General features: G+C 36.8%; 3 protein-coding genes and 1 long non-coding RNA gene across 4 annotated transcripts in view; 1 reads left to right on the plus strand and 3 right to left on the minus strand.

The window, feature by feature from the left end:
* Positions 1-5,419: 5,419 nt before the first annotated feature.
* LOC136854440 (dr1-associated corepressor homolog) lies at positions 5,420-7,130 on the minus strand. The gene is made up of 2 exons (XM_067130732.1): positions 6,088-7,130; positions 5,420-5,616 (listed from the first exon to the last, which is right to left on the minus strand). Exons 1-2 carry the CDS (start codon positions 7,128-7,130, stop codon positions 5,475-5,477), a joined length of 1,185 nt encoding a protein of 394 aa, XP_066986833.1. The 3' UTR covers positions 5,420-5,474.
* A 2,779-nt stretch (positions 7,131-9,909) lies between these two features.
* On the minus strand, positions 9,910-11,928 carry LOC136854416 (dr1-associated corepressor homolog). The gene is made up of 3 exons (XM_067130715.1): positions 11,884-11,928; positions 10,606-11,620; positions 9,910-10,134 (listed from the first exon to the last, which is right to left on the minus strand). Exons 1-3 carry the CDS (start codon positions 11,900-11,902, stop codon positions 9,993-9,995), a joined length of 1,176 nt encoding a protein of 391 aa, XP_066986816.1. The 5' UTR covers positions 11,903-11,928; the 3' UTR covers positions 9,910-9,992.
* A 3,848-nt stretch (positions 11,929-15,776) lies between these two features.
* LOC136854417 (dr1-associated corepressor homolog) lies at positions 15,777-18,458 on the minus strand. The gene is made up of 3 exons (XM_067130716.1): positions 18,413-18,458; positions 16,817-17,834; positions 15,777-16,034 (listed from the first exon to the last, which is right to left on the minus strand). Exons 1-3 carry the CDS (start codon positions 18,429-18,431, stop codon positions 15,893-15,895), a joined length of 1,179 nt encoding a protein of 392 aa, XP_066986817.1. The 5' UTR covers positions 18,432-18,458; the 3' UTR covers positions 15,777-15,892.
* A 2,129-nt stretch (positions 18,459-20,587) lies between these two features.
* Positions 20,588-25,192, plus strand: part of LOC136854682 (uncharacterized) — a 30,399-nt gene continuing 25,794 nt past the window's right edge. Inside the window, exon 1 of the long non-coding RNA XR_010857766.1 lies at positions 20,588-21,140. This is a non-coding gene — a long non-coding RNA (uncharacterized lncRNA). The remainder of the gene's footprint in view (positions 21,141-25,192) is intronic.

The raw sequence follows: 25,192 nt of genomic DNA on the forward strand, positions 1-25,192 counted from the left end.
TACTTACAAGGTCAGCCTTTGTAAATCGCAAAGGATGCATTTATTAACAGAGAAGATTTTATAACTTGAGGTATATTTATAAAAATTCCAAAGCTATTTTTTTTTTTGCAGAAATTTACCCTTATGAAAAATTGACATAGAATTCAACTTCACCGAAGTTTTAACCCTTAGAATAATAATAATAATGAGAATCTCTGAATAATAATAATAATAGTAACAATGAGAATATCTGACAAATAATAATAATAGTAACAATGAGAATATCTGACAAATAATAATAATAATAATAATGATAATAATAATGTTATACTAATATTAATAATGAGAATCTCTGAATAATAATAATAATAATAATAATAATAATAATAATAATAATAATAATAATAATAATCTCTGTATATCTAAATGCAATGTTTATCCATTATTCATGTTTGTGGGTGCAACAAGAATACTCTATTGGAAATAAGCTTAATGTTTGGACAATTCTACGCCCAGCCCGTGGCCAGCTGTCTTCATAGCGATGTCTTCACTGTATAGGCGTCGTACATTTACAAACACGACTGAATGAACGCAACTTAACACGCAAAGCAGTGCGTAACCCAATACGCCATTGAGGAAGAGGAGAGACCAGTCACAGAAAACGGGATTCGAAGGGCGGGCGGGTTGTTCGCAACCAAGTGTCATTTATCTTGTAAGCATCCCCGAAGGATTGTTGACTAAACCGCTGCTACTGCAATTCGAGAAGTGCTTCGAGCCTTCCAGAGTGAAAGATGATATTCTTTAACTTGATGTTGTGACGGAATTACACCAACGGAGGGAAGTAGCAAGCATTGAAAACATCGTCGTATCATGTTACTGTTATTTACGTTCGATGCAGTAAGAACTGAGTTAATGGGAGTCATTATAGTTACAGAATGTTATTTGTGCTATTGTGAAGTTATTTGCAAATTTTAGATCGTGATAATTAAATTATTTTTCAGTTTTTTGTCCCGAAATTTTACTTTTATTCTTGTTTATAAAGCGTTGTTTACAGTCTTTCAGAAGCCTGGTCTATCACTTTTGATTTATTCCAAGCAGTCACAGATAAACCTATAAGTGGACGGTGTTTGTCTGACATATGAGGTTCTATTTTCCTTATTCTACTTAGTCAGGCTGGTTGAAAAAAAAATGCCCTTTCTAACTTTTTTAGAACTAAAGACTCGAATTAGATTTAATTAAAGAATTATTATTATTAGATTATTATTATTATTATTATTATTATTATTATTATTATTTTTATTATTATTATTATTATTATTCAGAAGATGAACCCTATTCATATGGAACAAGCCCACCACAGGTGCCACTGCCTTGAAATCCAAGCCTCTAAAGATTATTATGGTGTTCATTAGAAAGAAGTAACAGGAGGTAATGGGAAACACAACAAGAGATCGGTTTTTAGAAAAAAGAAAAGATAAATTAATAAATTAATAGACAAACGGATAAAAATATGAATAAATTATCAAACTAGATAGATAGAAAGATAGATGGATAGACAGACAGATAGACTTTAGCCACAAACTTCAAGACAAACCAGAACTTTGGGTACAAAGACTGATGGAGACTGCAAGTTAAGAAGGTCAGACAGTAAAAATAATTCTTTATTTTCCTGAAGTTAATATGAAACGAATATTTCAAAACATCAGTCTTTCTTGCAGGAATGTGTAGCCTACTGTAATACCCATTTCAAAATAAACATGGTAAAGTCATGAATTATTACTTCATTGTGGAATTTGCATATAGTTTTTTTTTTTTTTTGGGGGGGAAAATTCTAGTCATGTTCTTTCTATATGGTCATGGTAGTGAGTACAATAAGGGATTGGATTTCATCTCTCATTATTTCCATTATATTATTGGGGCAGATAAGAGTAATTTTTAGAAGAATCGTGTAAATGATGATACAAGCATCAAATTTGTAAGAAATAATAAAATTCATAATTGTTCTTTTCAAGGGATGCTGATCAAGTCAGACTGGATTTGATTCATTCTTTTTATGAAATTCCAAAATGGCGGATATTTTTCAAGATGGCCTATTTGTAAAAAGCATCGATTCGCAAGACATCATCAAATCAAGTCAAAGTTGACATTTTGATTAGAAATATTTGTAGTTGTTCAGGACGTATGATCAAACTGTGTCTGATTCCTATGGTTTTAAGCCTGCTGATGCATATTTTCTAGTTTATAACAGGTTAAGGCACTGTATTAAAGGAGTGATTGTCTTCGGAAGAAGAAGAAGAAAGAATAATGGGCACTGCCAAGGCACATTAAAATATGACATCAGGTTTGCTGTGAAACTCAGCATGGGGTTCATTGTCAGCTAAACTAGGAAATTCATGTTGGCATCATACTGCAACAACCTACTAGTATCCCAAATGCTGCCTAATCAACCCAAAAATCAGTTAGGCAGCCGCACCTGAATGGACAGGTTTGCCAGCGTGGGAGAGCCAAACCAAAGATAACAGGGTTTTAGTTATCTGGATGGTGTACAGATTGCACAAGACTTATGACACTGGATGAACAATCGGACTAGGTGTATGGCACAGTGCAAGAACCTAGTTGTATCCCATACACGAAAGCGTCTATTGTATATTACAGGAGATAAGAGGCCTATTATACTATTACATGTACGGGGTGGCAAAAGGATAAACCCTCGACCCTGAACGTCATCTTAGTCATGGATGCGAACTCTGCTGGACAATCATGGAAAACAGACTGGACCAGGCGTTGCCTATGTCAGGAGGTTAAGAAAGAAGATCTAAAATCTCCCCAGGCCAATCCTGCCAGAAGAGGGGATGATGGATATACGAACCAGGCAAAGAATATTCCTGAACATTTTCACTCAATGCGCTAACAATGAAGCTAGACCCTGCAAGACTGGAACTGACGAAGGTTCTGTGATAGAGGAAACATTGAGAAAAAATAAGTTGTTCAATATCAGTGAGAGTTGCAGGCTTCTGTTCAACAACACAAAGTTACATTGAGCTGAAAAAGAGGAACTAGTGGTGAAGGCAGTAGAAGTGAAAGATGATTCCCTTGAAAGCTCCAAGAAACTAAAACAAAAGAATTATTGTTCTGGAAAACTGAAGGAGGCGAACTTAGAGAAGTAGTGACGATGCATGTGAATAGGAGAATAAATGAATGTGCCAAAACACTCAGTGATACAAAACTTTTGTTGCCAAACTAATGACTATACCAATAAAAGACATCATCCCAAAGGTGGAATCCTATGGTGCTCGGTACAATGGGTGGGCATAGTCTTTGATGTATACAAGAATTTAAGTCTGAAATCAGAGATCGAAGTCAAAAAGGGGGAAAGGAATCAGAAGAAGAGTGACAGGAACAAGCAAGACATTAAGGAAACTGGCAAATTTTCCTTCATAATGACCCCAGCAACAAGACTGAACTGTTTCACAAAAATTCCTGGCCGAAAAGATGTGTTGAAGAGAAATGACAAGCACAGTCATCATCACAAAAGGAGAGGATGCCATTTTAGCAACACAGTGAAGTTCTCCTTCCCGATGTTTTTGTGTCCTCATGTTGTCAGGAAGAAGCTGACAGTCGAATATTTGTTCAACATTGTAGGTATGCAACGACTGACGGGAGCAAGTCTATAATCATCAAGGCTAATGACACAGATGTGCTAGTCATAGCAATATCGGTACTGCCATCCTTCCAGTTTTTTTTAGGTCTTCAGGAAATGTTATTTTGGAATTTTGTATTTGGCCAAGGAGCCCATATGCAATGGATTCCAGTCCATGAGGTAGTTTCTGATAGGAAATTGGGCTTGAGAAAGCTTTGTAAAGAAGGGGTCATTTATTTTCACGCATTCACTGGATGTGACATTGTGTCTGCCTTCCGTGGAAAAAGGGAAGAAATCTGCATGGCAGACTTGGAATATTTGATGATATTACTGAAACATTCATCAGTCTCAGCCAGCATCCAACATTGATTCGTGATCTTGACATGCAGAGGCTGGAAAGATTCGTTGTCCTCATGTACAACAGATCAAGCGCAGTCACTGGTGTGGATAATAATAAGACTAGATCTGTTAATAATAATAAGCAGAGGCCTGTATACAACTCAATTCCACCAACACAGACAGCCCTCAGAGAACATGCAAAGCGTGCAGCCTACCAGGCTGGGATCATCTGGGTCCAAGAAGCCCACTGTAATCCACACATGAGCAGTCCAGCTGAATGGGGTGGACACACAAAGGAGAAGCATGGCAGATACATTGGACAACACTACCACTGATTGCAGCAAGCTGTCAAGAATTGACAAAGTGCTCCTGTAAGAAGGTTTGCAAAGGAAGATTCAAGTGCTCTCAGGCAGAGCTTCCCTGCACATCACCTCTGCAGCTGCATATGTGAACAGTAGCATAATTGAGAAACAGCAGCACTGTATGCATAACTGTCATTTTTGAAAATGTACTAGTTCGGACAAAACTTATGTAAAGAAAGACAAACATCTTGGTGGTCATCTTGAGAAATATGTCCCAGAGTTTTTTTTAAACAGGAAAATATAGTTCAGCAGGCTTCAAAACATAGGAATCACACTTAGATCATGCAAATCAGACAACTACAAATATTTCTAACAAAACATCTATTTTTCAGATGGTTATTTTGGCTGGTTAATCTTGAAAATGGCCGCCATCTTGGATTTACAATTGGCCAATTGGGCAGATTTGATTAGTATACCTTGGAGGACACTTGTGCCAGATTTGATGCTTGTATCATCATTTGCACGATTTTTCTGTTATCTGCCCCACTGTAGCAGGGACAAAACTTATGTAAAGAAAGACAAACATCTTGGTGGTCATCTTGAGAAATATGTGTCAGAGTAAATTTTTAAACAGGAAAATAAAGTTCAAACAGACTTCAAAACATAGGAATCCACGCTTTAGATCGTGCTTTGGTACAAAATCAGACAACTATAAATATTTCTAAGAAAAAACATCTACTTTGGGTGGTTATTTTGTGGCCATCTTCAAAATGGCCGCCATCTTGAATTTTCAATTGGCCAATCGGGCAGATTTGATTAGTATACCTTGAGGACACTTGTGCCAAATTTGATGCTTGTATCATCATTTGCACGATTTTTCTGTTATCTGCCTCACTAATATTATTAAAAATAACATTCATCATGCCCATTACATTATCACTAATATTTTCTGTTACTTGTATATCTGTGTCAATTTCACTCGTAAGAAATAATAAAATTCATATAACTATCTTTTCATGGGCCATTTACTAAGGCCAGTAAAACAGACTGGATTTTATCTCACATTCTTTTTATTATATTATTAAATAACATCCATCATGATTATTACATTACCACTAGCATTTTCGACTATTTATATATTCGCATCCAGCATCGATTCGCAAGACATCATCAAATCAAGTCAAAATTAACATCAGGATTTGCGGAAAAGACTCTTAAAAAGACTTCTCCTCAGGACGCCCAAACTGTTCGTTTCTGAAGTAGAAGTTCTGAGCCTCCTGGCAAGGGGTGGCTTCGTACTCTGCTTTGCAGGTCAACTCGTTCTGGTCGAAGATGGTGCCCTCGCCACACATGAAGCTTCGGAAGAAGAAGAAATAATAATAATGCATTAGCTGATTGCATCTTGATCTGTGGGTCACTTGAACTTCACCCTTAAGCTTCAGTATTACAATTCAGTGTTAAAAAATATTATTCTATATTTCTGAAGGTTTGTGTAAAATCAAACATAGATTAACTTACGATTTCAATATGTTCATTAAACTGATTAAATTAATTTCGACGAATTATATTACGATCTGTTTTACTGCAGGCAGTACTTAAGAGCTTGCTAATAAGAACACTAAACGTCAAACAAAATCTAAACTACAGTAACACTGCTGAGTCTTTCTTTGAGCTGAACATCTGGTTTACTGTATTTAAACAACCGGTACACATAATTGCTCCTATTGATTAAAAGACTCAGTATCCATGTGACTCTGCTTGAAAAGGGAAGGAGTTTTACACTGCACTGTTAAGGGCATTTCAAATAAAAGTGTAAAGGGTTCTCACCTGTACTGATAAGTCTGAACCTGTCCATCAGAGAAGAGATAAGGATTGCAGACGTGGAAGACACGGCAGGAGTTCTGCTCGTCAGCGTAATAGCCATAAGGTCTGTCAGCACAGCTGAAGGAAGTGGAGATGCTTCCGTGGATGGCACTGGCTCCAGATGGAAGGTTCAGGGGTTCGAAAACACCGTCGAATTCTCCATTAAATTCACTGGAAGAGGATCCTGATCTAAAGAGAGCACTGGACTGAGACTGACTTCCACTGGAGAATCTGTTGTTGGCGTTTGAACGGAAGTTGCTTTCAGAGTTTCTTTGGTTCAGGTTAGACTGCTGGATTTGATTAAATGTGCTCTGCTGGTTCCTGTTAACCTGGAAAGAGATTCCAGATGTCTGCTGCTGTCCAGAGGTACTCTGGAAACGAGTAGATGGAGTTAATTGAACATTTTCCAGCAATGTGATTCTATTCCTGGAGTTATCTCTGTCGAAAGAGGTCTGGAACTGGTTCTGAGAATTCTGTTGGTTAAATGAATCCTGGAATTGGTTCTGAGGGAAGTTGTTCGTAATACTAGTAGACTGGAATTGGTTATTCCTATTTTGCTGGAAATCATTGGAGGAATATGTGTTCTGTTGATTTTGCTGGAACTGACGATTCTGGAACTGATTCTGGTTTCTGGAATCCAATGAAGTGAATCTGTTTTGTTGATTCCTTGAATGATGTGGTTCCAGACTGGAACTGATTATTGTTCTGGAAGGACTGAGATGAGCCGAAGTTCCTGTCACTGCCAAAAGAGGTAGACAGGAAATTCTGGAAGTTATTATTTTGATTCTGGAAGTTGTTGTTGCCAGAAGTGGAGAAAGATCTCTGCTGATCGAAGCTGTTGCTGTTGTCAAAAGAGGAGCGAGAAGCGAAAGATCCTCCTTGCTGGAAGAATCCAGGACCAGCGAGTCTGACGGCTGTGTTACTGAATTCACGTCTTTGGTTGAACTGTTGTGCTGTTGCAAGAGTAACTGCAAGTACTGTTCCAGTGTACAAGAAAGAAGAATCATTTTAAAGTCACTAAAGATCAGAAATATAATTCTACTTTTATATTATTCAATTTAGAGTAAATATACTTAAATATATATGAGTGCATTAAAGAAAAGTTATACTATTTTCCTATACCATAATAATGGTCAGATATAAGTACATATATATGAATGCATGTTCTCATACAAAAGATAAAGTACTAGTCCCTAAAATAACTTGATACTTGATATGAAAAATACTGATTTATACTCACATAGAACAGCCACCTTCATAATTGATATTTTAGCTAAGGAACCCAGTGCTTCTTTGACGTTCCAATCCTTCCCCACCTTGCTTTTATATATCTACTCTACTACAGGAGCAGGGAAAACTGGTAAACGCCAGCCTTGAGTAACAGGATACCTTAACAACATTGTAAAAAGTAGTGGTCAACTCTCCAAGGACGAAATGGCGTATGCTTTCGAGTTCCATTCGTTGCAACGTAAGCCTTCGCAAGGCTGTGGGCACAGTGGCAAATATACCCGATGCCCACCACTGGGGTTTTTTCATTTATTTCAGTGAAATGTTATTTTGTTATATCCAAGAATTTTGTATATACTTCCTTTTACTTCTAGAGCAATTTAATATTACTGTTTTACACAGAACAATATAGTTTAAATTTCTGATAGGAAATTATATAGTACTTACAAGGGCAGCCTTTGTAAATCACAAAGGATGCATTTATTAACAGAGAAGATTTTATAACTTGAGGTATATTTATAAAAATTCCAAAGCTATTTTTTTTTTGCAGAAATTTACCCTTATGAAAAATTGACATAGAATTCAACTTCACCGAAGTTTTAACCCTTAGAATAATAATAATAATGAGAATCTCTGAATAATAATAATAATAGTAACAATGAGAATATCTGACAAATAATAATAATAGTAACAATGAGAATATCTGACAAATAATAATAATAATAATAATAATAATAATAATATTAATAATGATAATAATAATATTAATAATGAGAATCTCTGAATAATAATAATAATAATAATAATAATAATAATAATAATAATCTCTGTATATCTAAATGCAATGTGTATCCATTATTCATGTTTGTGGGTGCAACAAGAATACTCTATTGGAAATAAGCTTAATGTTTGGACAATTCTACGCCCAGCCCGTGGCCAGCTGTCTTCATAGCGATGTCTTCACTGTATAGGCGTCGTACATTTACAAACACGGCTGAATGAACGCAACTTAACACGCAAAGCAGTGCGTAACCCAATACGCCATTGGGGAAGAGGAGAGACCAGTCACAGAAAACGGGATTCGAAGGGCGGGCGGGTTGTTCGCAACCAAGTGTCATTTATCTTGTAAGCATCCCCGAAGGATTGTTGACTAAACCGCTGCTACTGCAATTCGAGAAGTGCTTCGAGCCATCCAGAGTGAAAGATGATATTCTTTAACTTGATGTTGTGGCGGAATTACACCAACGGAGGGAAGTAGCAAGCATTGAAAACATCGTCGTATCATGTACTGTTATTTACTTTCGATGGAGTAAGAACTGAGTTAATGGGAGTCATTATAGTTACAGAATGTTATTTGTGCTATTGTGAAGTTATTTGCAAATTTTAGGTCGTGATAATTAAATTATTTTTCAGTTTTTTGTCCCGAAATTTTACTTTTATTCTTGTTTATAAAGCGTTGTTTACAGTCTTTCAGAAGCCTTGTCTATCACTTTTGATTTATTCCAAGCAGTCACAGATAAACCTATAAGTGGACGGTGTTTGTCTGACATATGAGGTTCTATTTTTCTTATTCTACTTAGTCAGGCTGGTTAAAAAAAAAAATGCTCCTTTCTAACTTTTTTTTAGAACCTAACCTAAAGACTCGTATTAGATTACAGAATTATTATTATTATTATTATTATTATTATTATTATTATTATTATTATTATTATTATTATTATTATTATTATTATTATTATTATTATTCAGAAGATGAACCCTATTCATATGAAACAAGCCCACCACAGGTGCCATTGACTTGAAATCCAAGCCTCTAAAGAATATTATGGTGTTCATTAGAAAGAGGTAACAGGAGGTAATGGGAAATACAAGAGATCGGTTTTTAGAAAAAGAAAAGATAAATTAATAAATTAATAGACAAACGGATAAAAATATGAATAAATTATCAAACTAGATAGATAGAAAGATAGATGGATAGACAGACAGATAGACTTTAGCCACAAACTTCAAGACAACCCAGAACTTTGGGTACAAAGACTGATGGAGACTGCAAGTTAAGAAGGTCAAACAGTAAAAATAATTCTTTATTTTCCTGAAGTTAATATGAAATGAATATTTCAAAACATCAGTCTTTCTTGCAGTAATATGTACTGTGGCACCCATTTCAAAATAAACATGGTAAAGTCATGAATTATTACTTCATTGTGGAATTTGCCTAGAGTTTTTTTTTTTTGGGGGGGGGGAGATTCTACAGTCATGTTCTTTCTATATGGTCATGGTAATGAGTACAATAAGAGATTGGATTTCATCTCTCATTATTTCCATTATATTATTAAATAACATTCAATATGCCCATTACATTATCACTAATATTTTCTGTTGATTGTATATCTGTGTCAATTTCCACTCGTAAGAAATAATCAAATTCATATAATTATCTTTTCATGGGTCATTTACTAAGGACAGTAAAACAGACTGGGTTTTATCTCTCATTCTTTTTATTATATTATTAAATAAGATGCATCATGATTATTACATTACCACTAGCATTTTCGACTATATGTATATTCGCGTCCAGCATCGATTCGCAAGACACAATCAAATCAAGTCAAAGTTAACATCAGGATTCACGGAAAAGACTCTTAAAAAGACTTCTCCTCAGGACGCCCAAACTGTTCGTTTCTGAAGTAGAAGTTCTGGGCCTCCTGGCAAGGGGTGGCTTCGTACTCTGCCTTGCAGGTCAACTCGTTCTGGTCGAAGATGGTGCCCTCGCCACACATGAAGCTTCGGAAGAAGAAGAAGAAATAATAATAATGCATTAGCTGATTGCATCTTAATCTGTGGGTCACTTGAACTTCACCCTTAAGCTTCAGTATTACAATTCAGTGTTAAAAATATTATTCTGTATTTCTGAAGGTTTGTAAAATCAAACATAAATTAACGTAAGATTTCAATATGTTCATTAAACTGATTAAATTAATTTTGACGGATTATATTACAATCTGTTTTACTACAGGGAGTACTTAAGAACTTGCTAATAAGAACACTAATCGTCAAACAAAAGCTATACTACAGTAACACTGCTGAGTCTTTCTTTGAACTGAACATCTGGTTTACTATAATTAAACAAAATAAACATATAATTGTTCCTATTGATTAAAAGACTCAGTATGCATATGTGACTGCTTGAAAAGGGAAGGAGTTTTACACTACACTGTTAAGGGCATTTCAAATAAGAGTGTAAAGGGTTCTCACCTGTACTGATAAGTCTGAACCTGTCCTTCAGAGAAGAGATAAGGATTGCAGACGTGGAAGACACGGCAGGAGTTCTGCTCGTCAGCGTAATAGCCATAAGGTCTGTCAGCACAGCTGAAGGAAGTGGAGATGCTTCCGAGGATGGCACTGGCTCCAGAGGGAAGGTTCAGGGGTTCGAAAACACCGTCGAATTCTCCATTAAATTCACTGGAAGAGGATCCTGATCTGAAGAGAGCACTGGACTGAGACTGACTTCCACTGGAGAATCTGTTGTTGGCGTTTGAACGGAAGTTGCCTTCAAAGTTTCTTTGGTTCAGGTTAGACTGCTGGATTTGGTTAAATGTGTTCTGCTGGTTCCTGTTAGCCTGGAAAGAGATTCCAGATGTCTGCTGCTGTCCAGAGGTACTCTGGAAACGAGTAGATGGAGTTAACTGAACATTTTCCAGCAATGTGATTCTGTTCCTGGAGTTATCTCTGTCGAAAGAGGTCTGGAACTGGTTCTGAGAATTCTGTTGGTTAAATGAATCCTGGAATTGGTTCTGGGGGAAGTTGTTCGTAATACTAGTAGACTGGAATTGGTTATTCCTATTTTGCTGGAAATCATTAGAGGAAAATGTGTTCTGTTGATTTTGCTGGAACTGACGATTCTGGAACTGATTCTGGTTTCTGGAATCCAATGAAGTGAATCTGTTTTGTTGATTCCCTTGGAATGATGTGGTTCCAGACTGGAACTGATTATTGTTCTGGAAGGACTGAGATGAGCCGAAGTTCCTGTCACTGCCAAAAGAGGTAGACAGGAAATTCTGGAAGTTATTATTTTGATTCTGGAAGTTGTTGTTGCCAGAAGTGGAGAAAGATCTCTGCTGATCGAAGCTGTTGCTGTTGTCAAAAGAGGAACGAGAAGCGAAAGATCCTCCTTGCTGGAAGAATCCAGGACCAGCGAGTCTGACGGCTGTGTTGCTGAATTCACGTCCCTGGTTGAACTGTTGTGCTGTTGCAAGAGCAACTGCAAGTACTGTTCCAGTGTACAAGAAAGGAGAATCATTTTAAATTCACTAAAGATCAGAAATATAATTCTACTTTTATATTATTTAATTTAGAGTAAATATACTTAAATATAGATGAGTGCATTAAAGAAAAGTTATACTATTTTCGTATTCCATAATAATGGTCAGATATAAGTACATGTATATGAATGCTTGTTCTCATACAAAAAATAAAGTACTAGTCCCTAAAATAACTTGATACTTGATATGAAAAATACTGATTTATACTCACATAGAACAGCCACCTTCATGATTGATATTTTAGCTAAGGAATCCAGTGCTTCTTTGACGTTCCAATCCTTCCCCACCTTGCTTTTATATAGCTACTCGACTACAGGAGCAGGGAAAACTGGTAAACGCCAGCCTTGAGTAACAGGATACCTTAACAACATTGTAAAAAGTAGTGATCAACTCTTCAAGGACGAAATGGCGTATGCTTTCGAGTTCCATTCGTTGCAACGTAAGCCTTCGCAAGGCTGTGGGCACAGGGGCAAATATGCCCGATGCCCACCACTGGGGATTTTTTGGTTATTTCAGTGAAATGTTATTTTGTGATATCCAAAAATTTTGTATATACTTCCTTTTACTTCCAGAGTAATTTAATATTATTATACAGAACAATATCGATTAAATTTCTGATAGGAAATTCTATACTACTTACAAGGTCAGGCTTTGTAAAACGCAAAGAATGCATTTATTAACAGAGAATATTTCATAACCTGTGGGATTTATAAAAATCCCAAAGTTATATTTTTTTGCAGAAATTTACCCTTATGAAAAATTGACATAAGATTCAACTTCACTGTGGTTTTAACCCTTAGAATAATAATAATATTGAGAATCTCTGAATAATAATACTAATAATGAGAATCTGTATAATCTAAATGCGATGTATCCATTATTCATGTTTGTGGGTGTAAACAAGAATATTCATGTTTTTGGAAATAAGCTATTAATGTTTGGACAACTCTACGCCCAGCCCCGTGGCCAGCTGCCTTCACTGCGATGTCTTCACTGTATAGGCGTCGTTCATTTACAAATACGACTGAATGAACGCAACTTAACACGCAAAGCAATGCGTAACCCAATACGCCATTGAGGAAGAGGAGAGACCAGTCACAGAAAACGGGATTCGAAGGGCGGGCGGGTTGTTCGCAACCAAGTGTCATTTATCTTGTAAGCATCCCCGAAGGATTGTTGACTAAACCGCTGCTACTGCAATTCGAGAAATGCTTCGAGCCTTCCAGAGTGAAAGATGATGTTCTTTAACTTGATGTTGTGACGGAATTACACCAACGGAGGGAAGTAGCAAGCATTGAAAACATCGTCGTATCATGTTACTGTTATTTACGTTCGATGGAGTAAGAACTGAGTTAATGGGAGTCATTATAGTTACAGAATGGTATTTGTGCTATTGTGAAGTTATTTGCAAATTTTAGATCGTGATAATTAAATTATTTTTCAGTTTTTCGTCCAGAAATTTTACTTTTATTCTTGTTTATAAAAAGTTGTTTAGTCTTTCAGAAGCCTGGTCTATCACTTTTGATTTATTCCAAGCAATCATAGATAAACCTATAAGTGGACGGTGTTTGTCTGACATATGAGGTTCTATTTTCCTTATTCTACTTAGTCAGGCTGGTTGAAAAAAAAAGGTGCTCCTTTCTAACTTTTTTTTAGAACTTAACCTAAAGATTCGTATTAGATTACAGAATTATTATTATTATTATTATTATTATTATTATTATTATTATTATTGTTGTTGTTGTTGTTGCTGTTATTATTATTATTATTATTATTATTATTATTATTATTATTATTATTATTATTATTATTATTATTCAGAAGATGAACCCTATTCATATGGAACAAGCCCACCACAGGTGCCACTGCCTTGAAATCCAAGCCTCTAAAGAATATTATGGTGTTCATTAGAAAGAAGTCACAGGAGGTAATGGGAAATACAGCAAGAAGAGATCAGTTATGAGAGAAAAGAAAAGATAAATTAATAAATTAATAGACAAACGGATAAAAATATGAATAAATTATCAAACTAGATAGATAGAAAGATAGATGGGTAGACAGACAGATAGACTTAAGCCGCAAACTTCAAGACAAACCAGAACTTTCGGTACAAAGACTGATGGAGACTGCAAGTTAAGAAGGTCAGCCAGTAAAAATAATTCTTTATTTTCCTGAAGTTAATATGAAACGAATATTTCAAAACATCAATCTTTCTTGCAGTAATGTGTAGCCTACTGTAATACCCATTTCAAAATAAACATGGTAAAGTCATGAATTATTACTTCATTGTGGAATTTGCATATAGTTTTATTTTATTTTTTTTTTTTTTAAATTCTACAGTCATGTTCTTTCTATATGGTCATGTTCTTTCAATAAGAGATTGGATTTCATCTCTCATTATTTCCATTATATAGTGGGGCAGATAAGAGTAATTTTTTAGAAGAATCGTGTAAATGATGATACAAGCATCAAATTTGGCACAATTGTTCTCCAAGGGATGCTGATCAAGTCTGCCCGATTGGCCAATTGAAAATCCAAAATGGCGGATATTTTTCAAGATGGCCGCCAAAATAACCACCCAAAGTTGATGTTTTGCTTAGAAATATTTGTAGTTGTTCGAATTGTATGATCTAAGTGTGGATTCCTATGTTTTTAAGCCTGCTGATGCATATTTTCTAGTTTATAACAGGTTAAGGCACTGTATTAAAGGAGTGATTGTCAGGCACTACCAAGGCACATAGGTGACATCACTGCTGTGAAACTCAGCATGGGGTTCATTGTCAGCTAAGTAGGAAATTCATGTTGGCATCATACTGCAACAACCTACTAGTAGCCCAAATGCTGCCTAATCAACCCCAAATCAGTTAGGCAGCCGCACCTGAATGGACAGGACGTGCCAGCTTGGGAGAGCCAAACCAAGGATAACAGGGTTTTAGTTATCTGGATGGTGTGCAGATCGCACAAGACTTATGACACTGGAATCATCTGGGTCCAAGAAGCCCACTGTAATCCACACATGAGCAGTCCAGCTGAATGGGGGTGGACACAGAAAGGAGAAGCATGGCAGATACATTGGACAACTCTACCACTGATTGCAGCAAGCTGTCAAGAATTGACAAAGTGCTCCTTTAAGAAGGTTTGCAAAGGAAGATTCAAGTGCTCTCAGGCAGAGCTTCCCTGCACATCACTCTGCAGCTGCATATGTGAACAGTAGCATAATTGAGAAACAGCAGCACGGTATGCATAACTTTGAAAATGTACTAGCTCGGACAAAACTTATGTAAAGAAAGACAAACATCTTGGTGGTCATCTTGAGAAATATGTCCCAGAGTGCTTTTTAAACAGGAAAATATAGTTCAGCAGGCTTCAAAACATAGGAATCCACACTTAGATCATGCAAATCAGACAACTACAAATATTTCTAAGCAAAACATCTACTTCAGGTGGTTATTTTGGCGGCCGTCTTGAAAATGGCCGCCATCTTGGATTTACAATTGGCCAATTGGGCAGATTTGATTAGTATACCTTGGAGGACACTTGCGGCAAATTTGACTTGTTCATCATTTGCCAAATTTAACTAGATGCCTTGTAGCATCATCATTTGACAAACATCTTGGTGGATTTTTCTGTCAGAGTGCTTTTTAAACAGGAAAATATAGTTCAGCAGGCTTCAAAACATAGGAATCCACGCTTAGATCGTGCAAATCAGACAACTATAAATATTTCTAAGCAAAACATCTACTTTGGGTGGTTATTTTGGTGGCCATCTTGGAAATGGCCGCCATCTTGGATTTTCAATTGGCCAATTGGGCAGATTTGATTAGTATACCTTGGAGGACACTTGTGCCAAATTTGATGCTTGTATCATCATTTGCACGATTTTTCTGTTATCTGCCCCACTAATATTATTAAAAATAACATTCATCATGCCCATTACATTATCACTAATATTTTCTGTTACTTGTATATCTGTGTCAATTTCCACTCGTAAGAAATAATAAAATTCATATAACTATCTTTTCATGAGTCATTTACTAAGGACAGTAAAACAGACTGGATTTTATCTCTCATTCTTTTTATTATATTATTAAATAACATCCATCATGATTATTACATTACCACTAGTATTTTCGACTATCTATATATTCTCGTCCGGCATCGATTCGCAAGACATCATCAAATCAGGTCAAAATTAACATCAGGATTTACGGAAAAGACTCTTAAAAAGACTTTTCCTCAGGACGCCCAAACTGTTCATTTCTGAAGTAGAAGTTCTGAGCCTCCTGGCAAGGGGTGGCTTCGTACTCTGCCTTGCAGGTCAACTCGTTCTGGTCGAAGATGGTGCCCTCGCCACACATGAAGCTTCGGGGAAGAAGAAGAAATAATAATGCATTAGCTGATTGCATCTTGATCTATGGGTCATTTGAACTTCACCCTTAATAGCTTCAGTATTACAATTCAGTGTTAAAAAATATAATTCTATAGCTCTGAGGGTTTGTGTAAAATCAAACATAGATTAACTTAAGATTTCAATATGTTCATTAAACTGATTAAATTAGTTTCGATGATACATATTGCAATCTGTCTTCACTACAGGTAGTACTTAAGAGCATGCTAATAAGAAAATTAAACATAATCAAAGGCTAAACTACAGTAACATTGCTGAGTCTTTCTTTAAAATAAACATCTAGTTTACTATATTTAAACCAGTGGCGTAACTGACATTCCACCGGCTGGGGGGCCTAGGTGGGGCAAAGATATTTTTTGGGGAGGCCAAAAAAAAATACCACAAAACCAGTGTACCAGTTCTGTAATTAGTAAAATATACTATTCTCGAATGAAGGAAAATAATAGTATTAGTAATTAGTAAACCTAATTAATCAGTTTTCAATTAACTTTCAACTTTTATTGTGTGCAAATGTATCAGATATTGTAAGGGTTAAAGTTTACCCACAATGGGAATTTCAATGGGGGGGGCGGGGGCCAAGCATCTGTCTGAAGGGGCCTGGGCGGCCCCTAGCACCCCCATAGCGACGCCAGTGATTTAAACACTCAGTATGCATATGTGGCCCTGCTTCAAAAGGGAAGGTGTTCTACAATACACTGTTAAGGGCATTTCAAATAAGAGTGTAAGGGGTTCTTACCTGTACTGATAAGTCTGGACTTGTCCATCAGAGAAGAGATAAGGATTGCAGACGTGGAAGACACGGCAGGAGTTCTGCTCGTCAGCGTAGTAGCCATAGGGTCTGTCAGCACAGCTGAAGGAAGTGGAGATGCTGCCAAGAATGGCACTGGCTCCAGAGGGAAGGTTCAAGGGTTCAAAAACACCGTCGAATTCTCCATTAAATTCACTGGAAGAGGAACCGGATCGGAACTGAGCACTGGACTGGGACAGACTTCCTGTGGAGAATCTGTTATTGTTGTTAGAACGGAAGTTGCCTTCAAAGTTTCTTTGGTTAAAGTTAGACTGCTGGAATTGGTTAAATGTGTTCTGCTGGTTCCTGTTAGCCTGGACAGAGAGTCCAGAAGACTGCTGTTCAGAGGTACTCTGGAAACGAGTAGATGGAGTTAACTGAACATTTTCCAGCAATGTGATTCTGTTCCTGGAGTTATCCCTGTCAAAAGAGGTCTGGAACTGGTTCTGAGAATTTTGCTGGTTGAAAGTATCTTGGAATCGGTTCTGGGGGAAATTATTGGAGATACTGGAAGACTGGAATTGGTTATTCCTATTTTGCTGGAAATCATTGGAGGAAAATGTGTTCTGTTGATTTTGCTGGAATTGACGATTCTGGAACTGATTCTGGTTTCTGGAATCGAGTGAAGTGAACCTGTTCTGTTGATTCCTCTGGAATGATGTTGCTCCAGACTGGAACTGGTTATTGTTCTGGAATGACTGAGATGAGCCAAAGTTCCTGTCACTGCCAAAAGAGGTAGACTGGAAGTTCTGGAAGTTATTGTTCTGATTCTGGAAGTTGTTGTTGCCAGAAGTGGAGAAAGATCTTCCCTGCTGATCGAAGTTGTTGCTGTTGTCAAAAGAGGAACGAGAAGCGAAAGATCCTCCTTGCTGGAAGAATCCAGGACCAGCGAGTCTGACGGCTGTGTTGCTGAATTCACGTCTCTGGTTGTTGAACTGCTGAGCAGTTGCAAGAGCAACTGCTAACACTGTTCCAGTGTACAAGAAAAAGAGAAGCACTCTGAATTCGATGAAGATAAGTAATACTATTCTTATATACTTTTATTTTGATCAGATATAGTATATACATATGAATTCTAAATTCACAAAAGATAAGTATTATCATTCCTATATACTTTAGTTTTGATCAGATGTAACTACTTATTGTATATATAAATTCTAAATTCACAAAAGATAAGTAATATCATTTCTATATTCTTTAATTTTGATCAGATACATCTACATAAATATGAATTCTAAATTCACAAAAGATAAGTAAAATTTATTTCTATATACTTTAATTTTGATCAGATATAAGTATATATATATGAATTCCAAGTTCACAAAAGACAAGTAATACTATTATTAGATACTCTAACTTTCATCAAAGTACATATGTTATGAATTCTAAATTCACAAAAGATAAGTAATATTCTTCCTATATACTTTAATTTTGATCAGTTACACTCAAATATATATCAATGCAATGGTCTCATACAAAAATCTTCTTTATCAGTCTTTGAAAAATCACTCGATACTAAATAGAATTAAAATCATATATACTTACATAGAACAGCCACCTTCATGTTTGATGTTTAAGCTGAGGAATCAAGTTATTCTATGATGTCCCAGTCATTCCCTACCCTGCTTTTATATAGCTGGTCTACTAAAGAATCAAGAATAACTGGTAATCACCAACCTTGAGTAACTGGATATATTAACAACAATCAAAAGGGAAATTTGAATATTTCAGTACTTCAAGGACTCAGTGATATATGAACTTTTAGACGCTTGTTTTATTCCAAATTGTTCCTCCTTTGCATTTTGCCTTGCGAAACGATTCGTCCTTGAAAAAAAAGATGGTGCCTTCAGTCTCTCTCTCTCTCTCTCTCTCTCTCTCTCTCTCTCTCTCTCTCTCTCTCTCTCTCTCTCTCTCTCTCTCTCTCCCCCCGTTTCATAGTAATATTTTCCAGCTATTTCTCAACTAGATTTTCTCTCTTTTATCACATGAAGCTTCATCAGGACCTCTCTCTCTCTCTCTCTCTCTCTCTCTCTCTCTCTCTCTCTCTCTCTCTCTCTCTCTCTCTCTCTCTCGGTATTCTTAGTTATATTTTCCAGCTATTTCTTAACAACAATTTTCCATTTTATCACGTGAAGCTTGATCAGGACTTCTCTCTCTCTCTCTCTCTCTCTCTCTCTCTCTCTCTCTCTCTCTCCAGGTATTTGTAATTATATTTTCCAGAAATTTTTTAGCTACATTTTTCTCTCTTTTAGCACATAAAGCTTCATTACAACCTCTCTCTCTCTCTCTCTCTCTCTCTCTCTCTCTCTCTCTCTCTCTCTCTCTCTCTCTCTCTCTCTCTCTCTCTCTCTCTCTCTCTCTCTAGGCATTCGTAATTATATTTTCCAGCTATCTCTTAACTATATTTGCAAATATTTCAGTATTTCAAGACCCAGTGATGTACAGCTTTTCTCTCTCTCTCTCTCTCTCTCTCTCCCTCTCTAATAAAACAGTTTAAATAGAATATCTGTTTAAGCACATTCATTATTCAGCAGGGAATAATGACAACATGCACCTCTAATACTGCGTGGAAAAAGGCGTGTGAAATATAAAATGACTTTTCTAAGAGATGCTGCATAGTTATTATTCAGAAATTATATCAGTTTGAAAAATCAATTAAACATCATATTATTTCTGTACAATTCAGCTAAATAGAGTGTGTAATTTGGACTATAAATAGAAAGTATAAATGTATATTAAGAATTTCTGTGGATAAATTCTGGTTACAAAAGCGAGCTGCAGCAACTTATACATAACTGATGACAATATTTTCGTAATGAAACAGCACAGCAAGTAAGTAATTAATTTTGATGTGAAATAAGGCCTCTTCCTGCCACTAAAGGAACATGAACAATTAACTATTATCACTAAAGCCTACACTTGACAGTGGTGAAAGTAGGCTTATATAATTATATGATAGTAATAGATCAATAGGGAAATAAGATAACATATTGGATTCTGAAAAAAAAAGAGTATCTGAAAGAGTTAAACAGTAACTTAAGAATCTGAAAAAAAAGAGTATCTGAAAGAGTTAAACAGTAACTTAAGAATAAGTGAATTTGTTAAAATAAAACAGTTCAAAGGAATAAGCGTTTGGGACGAAAAAAAAGGCACGGCTAAGAGATATAAATGCCGAATTTTAATGAAAAAATAAGAGAAGAGACTTGGTATGGTAACACTGAAAAAAGCTATGCTAATCAGTAGACCTAAATTAGGTACACTGGAACTAAATATAGAATCTATATAGATGTTTTGCGTGGAGAAATGGCTGAAAACACAGAACATTTCTTACTTTATGAATAAGGTTAAGGGGAATTAGTACCTAAAATAACATCATACCACTTACAGATCTATAGAAAGAAGAGATTGAAAATAGGAAGGAATTTATAGAAAAATATACGGTATTACAGAGACAATTAAAGTGAACAACACAACCAAAGGAGAAATAGAACGAGCAAAAGAGAAATTGTAAGTAGGAAGAAATTTATAAAAAAAAAAAAAACATTTGGTACTATATAAACAATAGACTTTTTAAAAAAACACATAAGCAATGGAGAAATAGAGCGCACAAGGGAGCCGCTTCAAAGATAAATTTCTTTAACTATTACTAATAATACGACCACGATCACCTGTTGATTTAAAATTTAGTCGAGAATCAGTGTTTAACTTAGAACAGATGCATAGTGCAACTTATAGTTATTTGAGTAATTCATTTATTAAGTAATAAAATAAGACTTCGTAACAAATTGTTATATCTCACGGGAAATCGGATGCTCCGGATATATGGTGAAATGAACTCATCTTTAGTCATCTAAAAGAGATTTTTGACGTGTGATTAACATGACAACATAGAATAAATATATTTTAGTTACTGAAAAAAGGATTTTGTTTTTCAAATACGAAATTCTATTGAGAACTTGGCGAAAGAATTATGGGAAACCGAAAGAAAATCGTCTTTATAGGATTTCAACTTTTAATAATGTTTGACGTACGATTGGCATGACGACGTAGAACAAATATAATCAAATTATTGGAAAGAATTTAATTTTTTTCAATTAAGAAATTCTACTAGGAATTTAACAAAGAATTGTGGAAAATCGAATTTGTTTGGGCAAATTATTGGAACTCTGAGAAGGAAGAAGGTCTTGTTTACATTATGGTTGACCTGCTTTACGAGGACGGTAGTATGTCCGAAAACTTCCTTCTTATTTCATCATTCAGCTTCGAGATTAAGGTAAGACGCTCCCAATATGTCGCTGATTTGTTGAAGTATTATTTACAGTTATTTATTTAAGGGAAATGAAGAATAAAAGCCTTGAAACAAACATTAACAAGGTGCCCTTAAAGTGAGGTTCTGCATGGCCAGCATACAACCCCCAAAAGTCTTCAGCTTAGGCCTACAATAATTACCTTTGGTAATGAAGCCTACCGTATGTGGAAGCCCTTTACAAAGGCCTCTGCGACTTGGAGTGCCGAAATGGTGTCCGGTTGGCAGTGGTGACAGTTAAAATAGAGCAAAAGAGAGTAAAGGCCTTTGAACTAACAATTAATTTGCCCTAGGCTAGCAGGCCTATTGGCATGGGTTGTACCCTGGGCATAAATTATCACCTTAGGAGAGAACCCGCAGGGGTTAGTGCCGTCAGTGCACCTCATGTTGTGCACTGTAGGCATTACTTAAGGGTTTCTGCAGCATCAAATTTTGGAGATAGATATTCAGTAGATGTGGTTGAGGTCACATAGTCTAGGTCAAGGCTATCTCAAACTTGCGAACCTTTTCATAGCCTAAGTTATATCAAGACCGGTAGAACTATATAGTAGCTCTGTGTCGGCGATTGCCTTCAAACTTTACTTTTTCTACAATTTTTTGGTTGCTAATTGTGAATTTACCTTTAATTTTTGGCGCTCGAGTGTAATTAACCTGTAATTAACCCGTGAAGTCCATCCAACAAGGGGTTTCCTTACGCGATCTTCACAAGACAGAGCATGGGTACGTCTGTTTCGATGGTTCATATCCCGTCCGGCAAGTGCAATAACTCGTTAACATACGGGTACCCAAGCCCCCTGGGCCAGTACTAAACACGGCGAAGGGACATTCCATTTGGCTGACGGTAAACAGTTGCACCACCAGTATCTGAACCCCTAAAAGTGTAGAAAAAACCAGTCGAAAAGGTAAAAACAGGCATGGAGCTAATATATAGAATTACCTCGAGACCTATGTGAGAGTCACTTAAGCCATTGTGACGGACAGTGTTCGTTTCCAGTCCGAACATCCCAACTCGATTTTTTATTATGGAGCACCTAAAGTTTAGTTGGCCAAGGCTATCGTCTGCCAGTTTTCTAGTCGAAACCCACCACCAGTGGCAGTAGGTTCCGACTAGAAAACTGGCAGACGAATACAAACAAGATGGCGCCAGGACGGAAGCTACTTTTACCATCATTTCTATAACATAAACAGACCTAACCTTTCCTAAAGTGCCAGGTCCTGACCTAACCGGATGTTACCTACCTAACCTAACATAGGGCGGCATGCCCTAACCTGGCCGCGGGGCCCTCACCCCACCTGGACATCCCCAGAAAGCCAGTTAACTTAAATAAACCTAACCTTTCCTATTATGCCAGGTCCTGACCTAACCAGATCTGACCTACCTAACCTCTCATAGGACGACGTGCCCTGACCTGGCCGGGGGGCAAAGCCCCCCAGAAAGCCAGTAAAAAGTATAATTGTAAATTGAAAAAACCACACTTAAACTTACTCGAATTCGGAATCATTGGAGAATTCGGGCAACTCGATTCTTCTCTTTTGGGCTGGTACGGTTGATGCCGTCTTTGCACTGGCCACAGACACCACTGAAATCACCCAAAAGGCCACTTTTCATCAAAAACACAAGCAATGACCTCTCGTCATTGCATAAAACTACTAAATCCAGTATCGTCACCAGATTGGCAGCGGCAAATTGCAAATGTGCAGGATGCAACGCGGACGGCATCTTGGCAACCTGGGAAAGACTGGGTCAGGTATCGAGGCATGTGGGGTTGCAGAACTACTTGGTTGAGTGATTGTGGCCCGGGCAGAAGGTGTTACACGGCCTGGCCAACTAAACGATAAACAACCCTTTATTGTATTTCTCGAATCTTCATAAAAAATGTCACAATAAAAATAATATATATGTAAATAATTAGGGATTTTTTCAAAGTTTCAATAGTGCAAAATGCACTTTGGAGGGACATTTGATCTCCCAGGGGCTAGTACTGAACAGCAAAATACATTTGATCCCCCAGGGGCAAGTACGGAACACGGCAAAATACATTTGATCCCACAGGGGCTAGTACTGAACACAGAAAAATACATTTGACCCCCCAGGGAATAGTACTGAACATGACAAAATAAATGTGACCCCCTTAGGGCTGGTGCTAACCACTGCAAAATACATTTGATCTCCCAGGGGCTAGTACTGAATATGGCAAAATACATTTGATCCCCAGGGGCTGGTGCTAAACACAGCAAAATACATTTAACCCCCCAGGGGTTAGTACTAAACATGGCAAAATACATTTGACCCCCCAGGGGCTAGTACTGAACACAGCAAAATACGTTTGATCCCCATGGGCTAGTACTAAACATGGTGAAACTAGATGAATCACTGTTTAGTACTAGCCATCATGTGGAATTGGAGTTCGGACTGGAAACAAACCTTTGCCCTAGTGGCTGGTTAAAAAAAAAAAAAAAAAAAAAAAACTAAGGCATTAGGCTAGCTGTAGAACCCTTTACTTAGGATCAAAGTAGATGAATGGTTCAAGCCTTCCGACCTATAGGCATACATTCTTAAAGTGTTCAGTTTTGTGATCATATCTATTTCTTGCATATTTTTCTTATTTTCATGAATATTTTTTCAACTGTTGTAAATGCAGATCGCCATGAGTTGCACGTGTCGGAAGTTGACTCCCATCTGTATCTGTAAGAAACTTAGTGACTATTACAAATAATCACAGGCCTATTTCCGATGGAATGAATTTTGGTAAAAGTTCGTTCCCAGTCCGAACTCCAATTCCACATGAGGGCTAGTACTAAACACAGCGAAACAGCGATTCATCTAAACTGTTTTGCCGTGTTTAGTACTAGCCCCCGGGCGGGGGGACCAAATGTATTTCGCCAAGTTTAGTACTAGCCTCTGAGGGATCAAATGTCCCTAAGTGCATTTTGCAAAATTGAACCCTAGAAAAAATCCTCAATTATTTACATATATTTTAATTTTTATTGTGATAAATACTTGTTTGCAAGAATTATGTATACAGAATATTTTTCTGTTTTTTTTTTTTTTTTTTTTTTTTTTTTTAAGATTCAAAAGATATAAAAAATCAAGTAGGGATGTTCGGACTGGAACGGAACATTATCCTAAATTTTTTCCACATTTAATGGGACAGCTTGACTTAGGGCCTGAGTAAAACTGAAGACTACTCTCATATGGTAAATACTTGTAGACCTAGCCTATAAATTTACATGCAAAATAGGCGCCATGTTTAGTACCAGCTCCTTGGGGATGAATTTGAAACCAAACACAAAATACAGGAATTAATATTCAGAGTTGGAAGACAGGGGTAGGTAGGTAGTAGGGGGTTAGTGCCATCAGTGCACCTCATGCTGTGCACTGTAGGCATCGCTTATGGTTCCTTGCAGCATGCCTTCGGCCGCAAGCTGCAACCCCTTGCATTTCTTTTACTGTACCTCCTTTCATATTCTCTTTCTTCCATCGTACTTTCCACCCTCTCCAAACAATTGATTCATAGTGCAACTGCAGGGTTTGCCTCCTGTTACAACTTTCACCCCTTTTACTGTCAATTTCCATTTAAGCGCTGAATGGCCTCATAGGTCCCAGTGTTTGGCCTGTGGCCTAAATTCTATATTCAATTCAACTCAATTCAATTAGGCCAGGCCATGTGCTCGATGTTTAATATTAGTTGGGGGCAGTCCATCTGTGTCAAGAATACAGGATGACAGCACAACATTGCAAAATTACATTTAATGAAAGCTCATTCATATGTGTTTTGCCATTTTACTCTTGTTTTGGGGTGTCTGGCTTTTACCTTCCAATTGTACGCTAGTTGAGGCACAGTTGCAATACAATGGGTCATCACAGAAATTCAATAAATTCATCATTGTTGCAATATTTTAATTCCTGGCTACAAATAAAAAAATGGGTAGGTTTCTTTCAGTTTTGACTGCTTTTTTTTTTATTTTAAGCAATTGTTACTGTCATCATTCACTGGCCTCGACAGGAAATATAAACA

The sequence above is a fragment of the Macrobrachium rosenbergii genome, chromosome 29 (assembly GCF_040412425.1).
Source record: "Macrobrachium rosenbergii isolate ZJJX-2024 chromosome 29, ASM4041242v1, whole genome shotgun sequence".
Classification (NCBI taxonomy): domain Eukaryota; kingdom Metazoa; phylum Arthropoda; class Malacostraca; order Decapoda; family Palaemonidae; genus Macrobrachium; species Macrobrachium rosenbergii.